The 17209-nt window shown below is 38.7% G+C and overlaps 1 protein-coding gene across 2 annotated transcripts in view; it reads right to left on the bottom strand.

Moving 5' to 3' along the window:
- Nucleotides 1-217: 217 nt before the first annotated feature.
- TSNAX (translin associated factor X) overlaps nt 218-17209 on the bottom strand; it is a 32597-nt gene continuing 15605 nt past the window's right edge. For both annotated transcript variants that reach the window (XM_030334553.1, XM_030334554.1), the window contains exons 5-6: nt 5154-5281; nt 218-2064 (exon numbers count right to left, since the gene is read on the bottom strand). In XM_030334553.1, coding sequence (XP_030190413.1) covers nt 1687-2064; nt 5154-5281 — 506 coding nt within the window. In that variant the 3' untranslated portion in view covers nt 218-1686. The remainder of the gene's footprint in view (nt 2065-5153; nt 5282-17209) is intronic.

Here is a 17209-nt window from a genome sequence, read left to right as displayed (position 1 = left end):
CAGGTTCTGTCTCTCTCTCTCTCTCTCTCTGACACCCCCCTCCCCCAACTCATACTCTATCTCTCTCAAAAATAAACATTAAAAAACAAATTTTTTTTTAAGTAATAAATCTCCATATTAAGTTAGTCTGTACTAGGCTTCCTATTTAGGCCCAAAATTCTACAACCTTTTGATTAAATATTTCTCAATATGATCAAAAAATAAGCTTTAACTTTTCTTTTAATATTTTATTTAAAGACTTCAGTTTTAAACATCTTTAAGACATTCATCAATCCATTTATTTATGTTACCTTTAACATTATAAATTTAACTTCAAGTGGCAGAAGAAACAGAAATACGTAATGAGACTATATTTTAGCAGTGTGTCTTCAAATAGGGAAACCAAAAGAAATGCTACCACCAAAACAAACCAACCAACCTAATTTATTAGGCATGTCTATGTTTTATTTTCCTTTACATGATTATTTTTTTTGGAAAATTTCACTTTCAAAGAATCAGGCCTTGCAAACAGAGCAGCTAATCGTTCCAAAAATAAAATCCAGTATCTAGATTCTCAAAACTCACAAAACCAAATGGAAATGTCTGGTTGTCAGCCAATAGTGTCATGCTCACATCAGTTTCACATCACAGGGAATAATCTAGAACTAATTTCAGTAGGCAAGTTCCAATTCTAAATATTACTAAAGACTACCACGGTTATTCCCAACTGTGTTGACAATTGTCTTATTGCTGAATTGTACATGATAAATTTTCTTTGGCAACTTTTTATACTATTAAGTAACACAACTGGACAACTATAAAGGCTTGAAACTCAGTATTTCAAAAATTTCAAACTTCACTGTAATTATTTAAATGTAATTTCTTATAGATGCATCTATAAGAAACATGCCTAATGTAATAGAACGACAACAAAAGAATTGCTAAATAATCACTACTAAAAGCTTTTCAGATGTATGTACAAGTATATAATTGAACTCAAACACCAGGGAAAATATTACGATGTTAGCTCCAATTCACTACCAGACTTTATGTGCTAAAGGATAAAAAAATTAAATGTAGAAACTAAAATCTAGGTTACCTGTTAATTTTTCTGGAAGGCTCTTTCAAATGGGTTCAAAATGGCCTAAAAACTGGCCAGAATATAATATGAATTCTCACTATAATACTTCATAAAATTAAGTCTATTGATAACTTAATAATTTTTAATTCTTATTCTACGGAATAAGCCTATTTTGGAGGCTTCACAAAATATTACCAAGAAATTTTAACAGGAAGCTCAAGTCCAGATGTGTAGCTAGGAAATCTTTTCTATATATAACAAAATCACCAACTTAAATTATAAATGGCTTCCGCTAAACACTACCACTCCACACTTCACACAACGTAAATTGAAATAGGTATGGCAGAAAGTGCACTCCGAAGCATGTTCACGTTACAAAGATAAACATTCAACTACAGCCAGCAAAAATACAGATAGGCATATATGCAAACCTTTGTATGCAAACTTTCATGAGTAAGATGTAAGAAATGATTCGTTTCGATAATTTTATGTACAGCTTGTTTACAATGTAAAACAAGTACGACTGAAAACATTTCTATTTAAAAGCCACAATAAAGCCCCACGAAATACTAAATAACAGTCTTACAAACTGGTCTCTCAAGAGAATAACAACTGAGGACGGCATTCTAAGAAATGCCCTCTTCTTGATCGATCATTTCTGTTTTAACCGAAAAGACATCTGCCAGCATATGTTTTGGAATTTCTGAGCCCCTGACTCTCAAGGCGTAACAAGCATTCTCCACTTTGGCCAGACTTTGTTTCAAAGTATACAACTTCTTAGAAACCTCGTAAGGTCCAGTATTGCCAATGAATGAAAACCCATCATAAACCTGACGTAAAAACTGGCTCACTTCAAAGGGGGTGTCAATGTCCCCATTCCCCACACTGTTAATACACATCCGCATCAACTCTCCAGTTAAATCAGCCACTCCCAGAAGGTAATCAACAGGTGTGATTTTCAGTCTCCAAGTACCAAACTGCTTATCCTGTGCATCAGAGGAGGGCTGGTAAAGAAAACACACACACACACAAAGAAAATACAACGTGAAAAAGAGTGAATATGCATGTATCACATTTATTATAAAGTATAAAATCAAGAGCAGATCAGTCATGCTAATCTCTAAATAAAATGATCTTTTTTGCTTAATGACCATTTGGGACGCTACAAGAAGAACTCATGCCCTGGGTAGAAAGTTGAACTAAATGACTTCAAGATAATTTCATAATCTAATACTGTAGCATTTTAAAATCAACTATTCCCAACCTCACTTGACATACAAAATAAAATTAAAACATTCTGAAAACAAAGTCTGATGACTTTACTGCATGACGGTCACTTAGTTATCTAAATGACAAGTCATAAAGCCCTCTAGGTTGGTGATACACTCACGTTTTCCTAAGTCCCTTACAGTCCCTTTCTGGCCTCTCTTCCATCCCCACTCAGCACTGACCATCATGATTTATTACTCTCTTGTTACCTCCTCCTCAGTGCCCTTAGATTCCTTTGTGGGTTTGTTTGTTTGTTTTTTTTACTGCACCTGCCCAACAAAAACACAACCCTGCATCAATATTAAAGTCTACTCGCACTAGTGCTTTATTCAAGTGGCTGAGATCGCTTCTCGGCCTTTTGGCTAAGATCAAGTGTATTCAAGTGGCTGAGTACCACAGAGCTAAAAAAAAAAAAAACCCCAAAAAACAGTAATGATAGTCACAGCTATACAGAATTTATACAAATTACTCACCAATCCTTTTTACTTATTCCTCTAGTTCTCTCTCCTGACTCTTCAGACACTGTTCCAAACCTTTACCAGAACTCTCCTTAGCCCCCTACTCAATCCCAAACCTCTCCACTCTGAGTAGACAATCTTGTCTACTGTCACTGACCTGGCCATGTGCCAGATCACCTGGCACAAGCTCTCTCAATGACCTTATTCCTACAAAACAAAACAAAACCAAAAAAAACTTATTTATGTCCATATCCATCTTTACCTTCTATCCTCCAGTCTCAGATGATGAGTTGTCCCTCCTCTTGTTTGAGGTTAACTCTTCCAAATGACCTTGACCCATCTCCTCCCACCTCTTCCAGGACCTTGCTTCATAAGGTGTATGCCCTTGGGCAAGTTATTTCATCTCTCTAAACCTCAGTTTCCTCATCTGTAAAATGGGATAACAGTACCTACCTCAGAGGTTTATTTTAAGGATGAGATAACATTTACCAAGTTCTTGGCATAATGCCCAACACAAAGTAAATACTCAATAAATGTTAGCTGCTATCACCATTACCATCATGTCAATCTCCTCTTTCCACAACAATTTTTTCCTTGCTCTATTGGAGCCTTTCTGGAAGAGGAGATGCCTAAATTGTTATTCGAAGTCCATAGGAGACTCAGCTAGGTGAAGTTGCAATTATACTGGAGGCCATTTTAGGCAGAGAGAACCGCAAAGGCATGCAGGTGAGAATTGTGTCGTATGTTTGAGGAACGAGTGAGGTATCTCCTTGAGTCAAGTTTAAAGTAAGAAATGGTACAGGATGACTCTAAAAGGACAGTCAGGGGTAGAAAGTCACATTAAGGAATGTGAACTTTAATCACTGAGAAATTTAAATGGTTTTGACAATATTCTCAACAGGCAAGTCAGAACAAAATACCCTCCCCTATCAAATCCCAGAAGTTGTAGCACCAAGAATCTTTAGCACTAAAAGGAAAAACTATTTATGAATGTGGTCTTGTTTTGAAAAGCATATGTGAACATTATGACACCATAATCTTCAAATAACTTACTACCTAAATCCTGAAAACAGCGCATTTACTCTCTGTTTCTCTTTACACTCTTGCCCTGATATTTTCATTCTGAATTAGAAAGAACTTGAAAGAAGGGTGTGGTAACTTCGGATAGAGGATCAAATAGGCTCTTTACTTCTTTCTGCAATGCAATCTTCACTAAATACATAAAAGACATACAGGAATTTTACTTCTCAAAAATGAATATCCTCCTTAATAAACTTCATATAATTTTAAAAACTGAGAAAATATATACGTGGCTTCCTTAAAGTAAGTTGTATCTGTCATGCCAAATTAACTCTGACCTTTTGATGCTAACATTTTAGTTAATATTCAAGAAAACAGTATTTCTACAGCTTCCTCCATCTTCTGCCTGCCCATTCCGGCTCTGAGTAATGTTAAAAAAAAAAACAATAAAGAAAAAATTATGAAAAATAAAGACAGGAAAAAACTAATTTTATCCTTAAGTGTATTGGTATCTCAGGAAGTACCAAATATTCAAAATCTCTTTCATTGCCTGAACACTATATATTGAAACCCAGCGTAAAAATAGTATTCACTTAACAGTCAAACTGCAAAAGTTTCTCTTTTCTTAATTCGGAATAGCTATATAATTTTCAGATACAAGTTTTAGGGACTTAGTAAGCAATTAAGAGCTCTCACCTAATATAATAACAATTTTATATTAACTGACTATTGAGCACGTATGGGTCATATGCTATATACACTGCCTAACTGAAAACCTTTCAATCAAATCCTGTAAAACACTCCTTTGAGGTAGATACTTGGTGCAAGGGTTCCTGCAGCACACTCTGAGAAACAGTGGCAGGGTGGACGAGGGCACCTGGCTTACATTTCAAGACACCTGGTTTCAAAGTTTAGCTCTGCCACACTTAATTAGTTGTGTGGCTTTTGAGAAGTTATTTAAATTCTCTAACGCCCACTTCTTTGCAAAATGAGAGTAAAAATTCTTACCTCATACAGTTAATGAAAGAATTAAATGAGATAGTGCTTACGAAAGGCACACTGTAAATGCACAATAAAATCAAAAGTGGACTTAACAGGAATCACTTAACAGCGCTTTAGGTGAACAGCATCGTTTTCCCCCCAACATACCCATAGCTGTTCTTGTTCCATCCACTAACAAAACTATTTTAAAAGACCGTTTCCTTAGTTGGGAATCTTGGAAACCACACTCTAGAAAAGAACACTACCATCTCAATATTCTTAGCATTATAAGCCAGCAAACCTCCTATAACCATTATACGGTTATATAAGTTATATAAAAATGTGAAGTGATTTTAAATTCTTACGGTCTTATTTTCTTTTCCATATTCTTCTGTTGTAAATATCAATTGTTTATTAATTTCATCCATACTGATAAGTGATCGTGTTTTGATGAAGTGTTGAAAAGAGACTGCCTCCACATATTCCTGCAGTCCTGAAATACCAACCAAGAAAATTGCTAAAGAACAACCATTACATTAGTCAGACTGTCATTAATAAAAAAAACTTCAAATTGCACAACACCTAGCTCATCAAAAGCTTAATGGATGCCTACTATAATGGTGGCACTGGATTCAATACTTAGACTACTAAGAATTACCTGGGGATAGATGGTGGGGATCAGTACTGAACACAGCAAACATTTCTGTCACTGAACTTTACGAACAGCTCAAATACAAATGGATTCAAGTTCTTCTTTCTACTTCACGTGGCATTAGTCTTAGAAATCTACTCTCTCTGCTATGGGGAAATGTCAAAGATTTTTAGAAAAAAAAATTGATTTAAGGAAAGGCTATTATAAAAATTATTAAGGCTTTAACAGAAACTATACAATTAATTTTTGCTCTCTAAAGCAACAAAACAGATAACGATTTAATCAAATGAAGCATAAAATTAAACACCATTTGGATCTTTCTTGAAATTTTAATAGGTAGAAAACACTTTAAATAATGCAGAATAAAGTGTCAAAATACAAAATACTATTTTTCTCCTCCTACTCCAAAATGGATCTAAGAATAGATAACTCCTTTCCACTTTGATAATTTAAATTAAAAAAAAGAAACAGGGGCGCCTAGGTGGCTCAGTCGGTTAAGCGTCCGACCTTGATGTGGGCTCAGGTTATGATCTCATGGTTCACGAGATTAAGCCCGTGTAGTGCTCTGCTCGGACTCACTGACAGAACAGAGCCTGCCTGGAAATCTCTCTCTCTGCCCCTCCCCCGTGTGCATTCTCTCTCTCGCTCTCTCTCAAAATAAAAACATTAAAAAAAAAAAAAAAACAAATGAGCAATACAATCTTGTATCAGATGTAAGTTCTACAAAATTAACACTGAATTAAAACAAATTTTCGTAAAGGTCGAAAGTAGTACTATACTTTTTCAAGTGTTTTAAAACAACGAAGTTCTAGGACACCCGGGTGGCTCAGTCAGGTAAGCATCCGACTTCAGCTCAGGTCATGATCTCATGGTTCATGAGTTTGAGCCCCGCATCTGGCTCTCTGCTGGCAGTCAGCATGGAGCCTGCTTCGGATCCTTAGTCTCCCTCTCTCTCTGCCCCTCCCCTGCCTGCACGCACTTTCTCTCTCTCTCTCAACAATAAAAATAAAAAAACAAACGTTAAAAAAATATATATATATAAAAACCAAAGTTCTATGGCCACAATTTTCAATATTAGTTTATTACGGCATAATCTATAAGATGATACAGGGAAAAAGTATTTCTTAAAATGATTATCATTACTGCTGAGTTAAGAAACAGCATTCTTTGTAAAGGCTTGATTGTAGAAACAAGAGAAGAAGGGATTCTGACTCCAGAAAGAAAACTCAGGACTGAGTAGAATCCCCAGAGTCCAAGCTGTCTCCCTGGCACCTGGGAAGAACACTCCCAGCCCTGACACCGACAGTCAGGCGTGGCGGCCGCAGCGCTGAGGCTCACCCCACTGTGGTATCGTCGCATCAAATGCCGCAGCAGGGTCAAAGACACAAAAGGAAGTGGATGACTTGGTTCTGATAGCAGTAAGAGGAAACAACTGAATGAAAATATCCTGACTCATTTGGGGCCACGAGTGATGTTGAAGCAAGGTCAGAAATCGGTGCCTTTAGCTGACAGAACAGGACAGGATAGAATAGGTCACTGTTTAATAAACTATAACATGCTGAGAAAAGAAACAATAAACTTCAGGTTGACAGAATAGATAACATCTTCTACGTTTACAATAAAAAATATTTTTGTAAAATTTTAGTTTTAAGAATAGGAGACCACCCACTTCTCTTTCCCAAAGACAATCTGTACTTCACATTTCCTTCCAGAAAGAACTTCGTGCACACAAAAAGAAAAAGCAAAACCTAAGGACCACTCGTTGTATCTGTCAATAGGCTCTCCTTCGGTCAGCTCTTATGAATGAGCCACACAGAAGACACGTGCGCAAGGATATTCATCATTATAATCATTATAGCAAAACAGTGGAAAAAGTTTTAAAGATCAATAATAGACATCACTTGCCAATTTACCGTCTCTCAGCTCCACTATTTCGGATAATGGAGGCGGACTCTAAAACATTTCTCCTTTGCCAGCTGGCACGATATTGAACTTTGTTGGTAGACAGCACTGGAAGGAAAGCAGAGGAGGAGAAGGCGCTCTTCCTCATTCTAGTGTGTCCCCCCCCCCAGCAGCCTTCTACATGTGTGGGGCAACCTGGTGCTTGAGGTGGCCAGCAGCACGTGGCATTTCCTCGGGAGCAGTTTCCCCAGGGAGCCACCACCGTGCGCAAGGAGTCTGATGGCACAGCACCTCCCCATAGACAGCTTCCCAGAGAATTTTATCTGCTCCACACCTCAGCAAACTCCCCTGCCACCCAATGGGCCACGCCCTCAAGGGGCTGAGGGGTCCACTCTTCCAGATTTGTTCCTCTCTTGGATGCCCTGGCCTTAGCCCTGGGGTAGTGGCTGTCCCTCTGATATTCCTATACTCTTTAGAGTACAATTTTCCTCTCATCAGATAATCTCCAACACAGTCAATTCTTTTTTTCCCCTCATACACAGTTAATTCTTTGTGTTAAACTTGCCCTGTTCAAATTACTGTGCGGCTCGTTTCCTGTTCAGACCCTGATGAATATAATAGGGAATTAGGAAAATAAAAAATGGTATTATTTCCCCTTTACCCCTATCATTATAGAGGAGGTACTTTATCTTTTGAGGCTGTACTGTCCCCAGGATCAGGATAAAGATGCGATCCCAGTGGGAAAGCTGAAGGCAGATTCTCCCTTCGATGCTCCACATTATTTATGTTCTCTGTTCGATGCTAATGGTCAGTAAAACATGCTCAGATCTCTCCATCTATTGGTCCTATCTCTCTTCTCCTCTTCAGAGCTACTTTCTGCCACATTCCTCGATAACCGCACCTCATACTTCTCAACCTACTTCATCCTAGTTTGAGCCCATCTCTACACCACAACAGCTCTCACTAAGATTATACTATTTCGTAAGCTGAATGGACATGTTTTCAGTCTCAATCTTAGCAGCAGTCAGTAGTCTGATCACTTGAAAGGAGGAATTCTTTAAACAAGTTTTCATTTGGTCCCTTTGAATGCATCATCCTCCGATTTCCCTTTTTTTCTACTTCTCTGGCCAGGTCTTCTTAGTCTCTGCCTCTATCAGCCCCAGGCTCTCTCAAATTCACTTACACTTGGCTTTAGTGAACCCTGCCATCCCCCAACTTCACATCTCTGGCTCAGAGTCACATATATCTAAATACATACTTGACAATTCCATCAGAAGGACCTCAAAATCAATACGCCCAACAATGAATTCATAATCTTCCTTCCACATGCAGTCCCCCTCTTTGTTTTGCCAATTCTAAGAGTCTCCTGATCTCCCCACCCCATCCACTTCTGACCTTTTCTCATCCATTCTCACACTACTGAATATTTGCCTTTTTAATAAAGAATTATCACATCACTCTCCTGCTTAAAGCCCAAATAGCTCTCCATGGTTCTCAGAATAGAGAGCAAAATCATTAACATGGCTTGTAAGACCCTGCTTAATTTCACCCTCCACCTACATCAGCCTCAACTTATACTACAGTCAAGTTATAACGCACAAAAGGTTAAATTTCAAAGATGGGTACATAAACCCATATTTGTATAATGTCAGAATTGTTCTTAAAATCCTTAAAATCAGTAAGACTTGTATATATTCTACAATACAAATTTTCCCTACAGTTAATAGAATTCACTACTTCAGTATTTCTAGGCATAACCCTGTCCCCAAATTCCTGCAGCTGGCTTACATTTCAGGGCCAGGTTACACAAAAATAGCAGTGCTTTAAATGTTAGAATCAAACACAAGTGGCAAGGCTCCTGTTCTACACATGTTAATCGACAGGGATGGGAGAGCACAGGAACCAGGACTATGTCATGTACCAGCTGAAGGTGGTAACATAAATTTCTCTGAACCTTCAAGATATGGCTCAGTGACACCACCAAGCAGTCATTGTCTCAGCTTAATAGTGTAAGCCTGAAGGAGGATAATCACATCTACACACCTATAATCTCAAGCTGATCTGATGGTCAAGGTACGAGTTCCAATGTGCAAGTCAAGGTAGAAGATACCAGAAGTGAGCTTATCGCTTAAACTAAACCAGCCTATTTTCTATTCTCTTACAGCAATACTGTGTGCAATGGCTACTTTTAGATGTGATTAATATTTAAATCAGTAGAACTCCCGAGTAGAGCAGATTACCCTCCATAATGGGGGTGGGCGGAGGTTGTTCATCTAGTCAGCTGAAGGCCTTATGAACAAAGAACACGGTTTCCCAAAACTGCAACAGAGAAAGCTTGCCTGCATTTCCAGTCTATAGATTTCAGACTCCAGACTGCAGCATCAACTCTGTATTAAAATTCCAGCCTTCCAGTCTAGTCTGCAAATTTCATACCTGCTATGAAATTTCATACATTGAACACATGTATCAATCCCTCGCTTGCTCGCTCTCCAGCTTCTCTGGAGAATCCTGACTATGAAATGCTAGTAGGCAAAATGCTTAAGCTGAATTCAGAGAACATGAATGTGTCTATAATGCAAAACTTTTGTAACCTCCTTCACTTTCTGTGCCTATGGTTTTCAGTTCCTCACCTATACTGTGCCCTCCCTTGCCTCAAGGGATTTTATATGCTCTTCCCTCAGCATCATAACACGGTCTTCTCACTCTTTCACCTAATAAACTGTTACTAATTCTGTAGGGTTCCAGGAAGTATCAACTTCTGAAGAAACTGCCTCAGACAACCCCCATTCTAAGCCAAACCCCTATTAGATGTTCTCCTAGTACCGTGTGCCTTTCCCTTCTAGGACTAATCAAAGTTGTATTTCAATAATGTAAAATTCCTTATCTAATACCTAGCAGTATCCTCTGCTAGGAGGGCAATACCACAACTACCTTGAGCACAGTTCTATCCCTAGTGCTTATTAGCCCGTCTTGCACAAACAGACACCAAAAAACATGATTAAATGAGGTAGATCCATTTCTGAAAAACTAATTAATAATTTTTTATTATGTTTTATAAGAACATTCAATTAACAAGGAAGTGCCCATTTTGGGGGAAAAACCCATAAAATCATAGAGAAATAAAAAATTAAAATGTAATACACATGCAGTGATTACAAACAGTGGGAAACAGGAAACCTGGTACTTAAAACAACATCTGGAGGGGTGGCACCTGGGTGGCTTAGTTGGTTAAGTGTCTGACTTTGGCCCAAGTCATGGTCTCACTTGAGACCAATCATGAGTTCGAGCCCCGCATCAGGCTCTGTGCTGACAGCTCAGAGCTTGGAGCCTGCTTCAGATTCTGTGTCTCCCTCCCTCTCTGCCCCCACCCCCAGCTCATGCTCTGTCTCTCTCTCCATCAAAAATAAATATTAAAAAAATTAAAATAAATAAAATAAGTAAATAAAACAACATCTGGGGGCACTTAGGTGGCTCAGTTGGTTGAGCATCCAATTCTTGATTTGGGCTCAGGTCATGATCCCAGCTGTGTGGGATTAAGCCCCGTTCAACATGGAGCTACTTAAGATATTCTCTCTCTCTCTCTCTCTTCCCCCACACCCCCTCCCACCCCCGGCTCACGCTCTCCCTCTCTCTCAAAAACAAAAATATTTAAAAAGTTAAAACAACATCAAAAGGATTCTGACCACCTCAGCTCTCTAAACAAGGTGGCTTAAATCATTCTAGTGATTCTAGAACAAATACCACTATATTGCACTAATTTGCTTACAAAGATCAGCAAGAGCAAATCATGTCAAATCATGTGGAAGAACTTGATCCTGTTCAAAACTGAAATTCTAGGACCTTCTTCATGATGCTTAAGGATAGCATCCCAGAGTAGATGTCCCTTTGTTTAGAAGTCCTTTAAGGAGTGGTGGGACATGAAAGGGTAGAAATGGAGCTAAATTTAGTACAGGGACCATACAGATGAAATGCCTTGAATAGTCAAAGAGAAATAATTTTGTTTTATCGCTCAACAATGGGGGGGGGGCGGAGACAAGCAGTGAAATAGCAAACCAGTATTTTAAAAACTATTCCTGGGGCTCAGTCAGTTAAGCATCCAACTTCGGCTTGGGTCATGATCTCACAGTTCGTGAGTTCGAGCCCCGCATCAGGCTCTATGCTGACAGCTCAGAGCCTGGAATCTGCTTCAGATTCTCCGTCTCCCTCTCTCTCTAACCCTCCCCTGCTTGTGCTCTCTCTCTCTCTCTCTCTCTCAATAATAAAGAAACAGAAAAAAATTAAAAAAAACAAAAACTATTCCTGATTCTTAATGGACTTTCTTTAACCAAGATGCTATCTATAGTGGTAAAACCACACTCCTCTGTGACTGGAAAAATATATTTGGCAAAATTCATCAGTTGTACAGTTGTTTTATCCACATGAGCCCACTCAAAGCATGGAAAACGCTTCCAACGAATACATTCTTAAAATGATTTGTAGTTAATAAAATCAACTAAGTCCAACCAACTCCCAGGCCTGTCCCTCATTTGTAAAACAGAAGTACTAGATACAATGATCTCTATGGTACTTTTCAAATTCAGAATGGTAGGAACTAATCTTCCTAATGACATGTCAAAAAAAAAATCCATTTAGTGAAACTAAATTATACGGCAACAACACAGAAGCGTCATTTGCTTCTGCAACAAAGCACTGCCGAATGACGTAAAAATCAGTAGTAAGTTGTTGCTAAAATGTTTGCATTCTTACAAATGAATGCATATGCAGTAGTATTAAACTCACCAAATAGAGCAGACGACATAAAACTAACCATTTTAACTATTTTTAAGTGTGCAGTTTCGTGGCATTCATTCACACTGTGGTGCAACCGTCACCACCATCTATTTTTTCTTACAAAACTAAAACTCTATACCTGTTAGATAACTCCTCCTTCTCCTTTCCCTCAAGCCCCTAACAACCAGCATTCTTTTCTCCGTCTCTGAATCTATTCTACTTACCTCGTGGAAGTGGAATGGTATGGAACTTATCCTTTTGTGGCCAGCTTATCTCACTTAGCACAAGGTCCTCAGGGTTCACCCACGCTCTAGCCTGTGTCAGAATTCTCTTCCTTTTTAGGGCTGAATAATACTGCATTGTATGGACACGTGAAATTTTGTTTATCCGTTCATCCATCAATGGGTACTTAGGTTGCCTCCACCTTTTGGGTATTGTGAATAATGCTGCTATGAACAGAAGTATACAAACATCTCCCAGTCCCTGAGGCCTCCAACAAAACTTTTTAAAAATATAAATAAAATATTAGTAGCAGCTTACTAAGTCTTGAGTGTCAGTTATACAGAAGATAATGTATCTGGTACTTTACATCCATCTTTTTAATGTTCATTATAACCTTACATGACTGTATCTCTATCCTTCCTTTATAGATGAACCGAGGCTCAGAAGAAATTCAGAAATTCACCCAGGTCACATAGTAAAAAAACATTCCTACAACCCAGAAGCTCATGCCCTTCCCGCTTTACCTGCCTCCTTACGTTCAAGTCCATACAAAACATTTTCACTTTTTCTCAAACTTTTCCCCCACTAAATCCCCAGTTCAGCTCTTCTCCAGGCCTTAACTTTATTCTCTAGGCTCTCACACCATATACTTTCATGATTCTGTGCTATTCTGTGCCTATGTTGCCTTCTCTCAAATCTTCTTCTACCTGTAAAAAAAAGTTGACATGTTCTGATACACCCAGTCAAGGCATTTCTTCATACCCACTACATAAAACTTAGTCAGCCAGCTCCAAGTTATGAATGCCTGTTTTTTTGCACCTCAGAGTTTTGAGGGAATGAATGATGCCTTCACAACTTTCTCCTCTCCCCACCCCAAACCACCTTGAGAAAGAGACTCAAATGTTTAGTAAATTCTTCAAAATAATCTCTCCCTACTCTTACTGGTTTTAGGAAACTTTAAGTGCTCTGGCAAAACTATTTTAAAATCTGCTATTCAAATGTTCAGAATTCTCCAATTTTACTTAATATATAGTACTTTGGATTTAAGTCCACTAAGAAAGAAATATTCTTATAAGATAAAGTTCAAACTGATAAAGTTCAGAATTCGAGGTCTTCAAGGTATCGGATTTATTTTTCACGGGGGCAGAAAGAGATACAGAACAACAGCCCTCAAAATCCATCTGTGGTGTCAGTCTATATTAATGTGCATGGCTGTCAAACAGTACATTTTCAAGTGTATCTAAAGTCACCATCTAAGTTGTCCCTGGGATGTGTTTGTTTAAAGTTACTTCATGGATGAGGTGGCCATTTTTGCTCCATGGTTATTAGGTTTCATGATATACCACACAGAGAGTTCAAGGACATCTGGCCCCAAACACTGAAAAGCATTTTTGGTCACATCTAGGTAAAAGGATGTTTAAACAAGTTATGTTTCAACTTGATAAAAAGGACATCCGCTATTTTCAGTGAATAATCCCCAAGGTGAAAAATTTCAACCTACTGCCATATTCCATCAAACAATGCCTTCCCCTTCTGCTTTTGCCTTGGATGAAATCCAATTAGAATTATTTACAGAATCAGCTGCCAGTAAGAGAGAAGTCTGTAGGTTGTTTTTATGTAATTTGTTATTTTTCTCCATGTTCTCCTATTAGAACATACACAAGGAAACCCAATTAAACGCTTCTGATTATTTTCACTTATTCTTATAATATTTAAGCAGTATATACCCAGTCCAAATCTCTATCAAAAACCATATATAAAGGGGGCACCTGGGTGGCTCAGTCAGTTAAGCGCCCGACTTCGGCCCAGGTCATGATCTTGTGGTCCACGGGTTCGAGCCCCGTGTCAGGCTCCGTGCTGACAGCTCAGAGCCTGGAACCTGCTTCGGATTCTTTGTCTCCCTCTCTCTCTCTGCCCCCTCCCCCGCTCACACTGTCTCTCTCTCTCAAAAATAAAGATAAAAAAAAATTGAAAAAAAAAAAAAAAAAAAACATATGTAAAGAAAGGCAAACAGACCAGGCAGAGGTTTCATTCTAAACTAGCCTTTTTTTCCAGGCTTTCGGTGTTTTAAATTTTTTTTTTTAATGTTTATTTATTTTTGAGAGAGAGAGGGAGAGAGAGAAGGAGAGAAAGAGAGAAAGTGTAAGTGGAGGAGGGGCAGATAGAGAGGGAGACACAGAATCCAAAGCAGGCTCCAGGCTCTGAGCTGGCAGATCAGAGCCCAACACGGGGCTCGAACTCACAGACAGCGAGATCATGACCCGAGCTGATGTCAGACGCTTAACCGACTGAGCCACCCAGGCACCCCTAGGCTTTCAGTGTTTTAAAAAAATTGCCTGCCATATGACCCAGCAATTCCACTCCTAGGTATATATATACCCAAGAACCTGAAAGCACAGGTTCACAAAGGCTTGTGGACACATGTTTATAACAGTATCGTTCACAATAACCAAGGAGCAGAAACAACCCAAATGTCCATCGACTGATGGATAAACAGAATGTGGTATATATGCGCAAGAGAATATTATTCAGCCTTAAAAAGGAATAAAGTTCTGACATGTGCTAGGACATATAAGAGAGCCTTGAAAACATTATCGTAAGTGACAAAAGCCAGACACAAAAGGCCACATTCTGTATTATTCTATTTATATGAAATATCCAGAATAGGCAAAGCCATGGAGATGTAAAGTCAAATAGTGACTGCCTAGGCTTGGCGTGGGGGAAGGAAGATGGGGAGTGGCTGCTAATGGGTAGGGGGTGTCCTTACAGGGTGATGAAAACATTCTGGAATCAGTGGTGAAAGCTACACAACCTTATAATCACAGTAAAAAGCAACGAATTACAGGGGCGCCTGGGTGGCTCAGTTGGTTAAGTGTCCGACATCAGCTCACGTCATGATCTCACGGTTTGTGGGTTCGAGCCCCGCGTTGGGCTCTGTGCTGACAGCTTGGAGCCTGGAGCCTGCTTCCAATTCTGTGTCTCCCTCTCTCTCTCTGCCCCTCCCTGCTCACACTCTATCTCTCTCCTTCAAAAATAAATAAACACTAAAAAAAAAAAAAAAACCCCAAAAAAAAAAAAAAACCAATGAATTACACAATTTAAAGGGGTTAATTTTATGGTGTATAAATTGTATCTCAATTTTTAAAAATTACATTTATAACTATTTTTTTACTGTTTATTCATTTTTTGAGAGTGAGAAAGACAGCGCGTGAGCGGGGGAGGGGCAGAGAGAGGGAGACACAGAATCCAAAGCAGGCTCCAGGCTCTGTCAGCACAGAACCCACGAACCACAACATCATGACCCAAGCCAAAGTCAGATGCTTAACTGACTGAACCACCCAGCTATTTTTAAGAATACCATCAGATTTTTTTTTCAAAAGCTAGCTTTTTCAGATCCCTGAAATGTTTAAGTAAAATCAGATGTAGGTTTGATTCACATGCCACTCGGCTAAAAAAAAAAAATCTACTCTCAAATATATAAATTATACACCGAAAATATATCCATAAGCCTTAGCTTTGTAGAGTATATCCAATTATACTATCAACAGTAAAACTTAAACACAAGTTCACTAATTTGGATTTTGCCTAATTGGATACTGTCTATTTGAACAGGGCTTTTTCTTCAGCACTGAAGAGTATGTGTTCAGAAAATAAGTATTACTGAGTTTTTAATCCAAAATGAAAATAAATTTAATTTAGCACACTATTACAGATTAATTCTGCTAAATTCCAGAAGGGAACACAAACACATTAACAGTGATGTGCCAAACAAAGTAAGAAATGCCTCCCATACACATATTTCATTTAGTTTTCAAAACAACCCGTGAGGCAGCTACTATTGTTCTCCCATAACAGGTGAGAAAGCTGAAATTTAAACAAGTTGCATACTGTGCTCCAAGGTTACGGATCTAAGGAACATCAGAGAAAACACATAAGCCCAAGCCTGTCTGACAGCAAAAGCTCTCTTTCTACTTCACCTCCGTCAGTTGATTTTATCTGTTCAAAAAGCAAACATGAATGAGTAGAAAAGTTAATAGTAATCTGGGGATCTTCTAAATCCTTCCAAGATGACTCTGCTAATACCAGAGGATCACATTCTCTTCCTATCTCACTTACTCGTGATAGCAATCCCTTAAACGTCTCCTGTCAGCATCGTCAACTCCCTTGTCCCTTGCAGTAATATTCCAACTCTTTTAACAGGAACATAATTGTTACGTAAGGCAATATAAACCGCAAATTTCAAATACATTCTTGTACTATCGTACTATGCTAAACTCTGTTTATTATAAAACTGCTTATCAAGTGCTATAAGATACAGCATAAGTTATTTATCAAATCATTCTGATAACTCTCAAATTATTTCTTGATTTTTAGATGCTGACGGAAAGATCTTTTGTTGCATTTGTCTTTCTTTACCTAAATGAAGCCACTGTCAGAGGCATGATTTGATATCGGGAACATCATCAAACTCTTCCCGTGACTGTCTCCATTAAAATGACAGTCATTTGGTGACCGGGGACCCTGACTGTGTGGGGAGCCTGCCTCCATCTCAGCTTCCAACTCTCTCCACACTCATCAAATCTCTGTTCCTCTCTCATCATCCTCTCTCTAACCCCTGGGATATATATATAAAGGGAGTGGAAGAGAAGAAAAGTTTGGATGTCACTTTTTGGGGGGACTGAGGGGAAGGGTGTGCCCAGGACAGATTCCCTTCCCCCAGACCTCTCCCCTATGTGCAGAGACAGTTGCTACCCTCACCATCATGGGGTATGTCTCAAAGCAAAGCTCTGCTGAACCAACCTCAAAGACTATTACGCAATCTGAGCACATATGCTTTGCATGAAACACCTGTTTATATCACTGGTTCCTGACAAA

This window comes from Lynx canadensis, chromosome D2 (assembly GCF_007474595.2).
Source record: "Lynx canadensis isolate LIC74 chromosome D2, mLynCan4.pri.v2, whole genome shotgun sequence".
In the NCBI taxonomy this organism is placed as follows: domain Eukaryota; kingdom Metazoa; phylum Chordata; class Mammalia; order Carnivora; family Felidae; genus Lynx; species Lynx canadensis.
The sequence above is the reverse complement of the archived record's forward strand: the minus strand, read 5'-3'. Positions and strand labels throughout refer to the sequence as shown.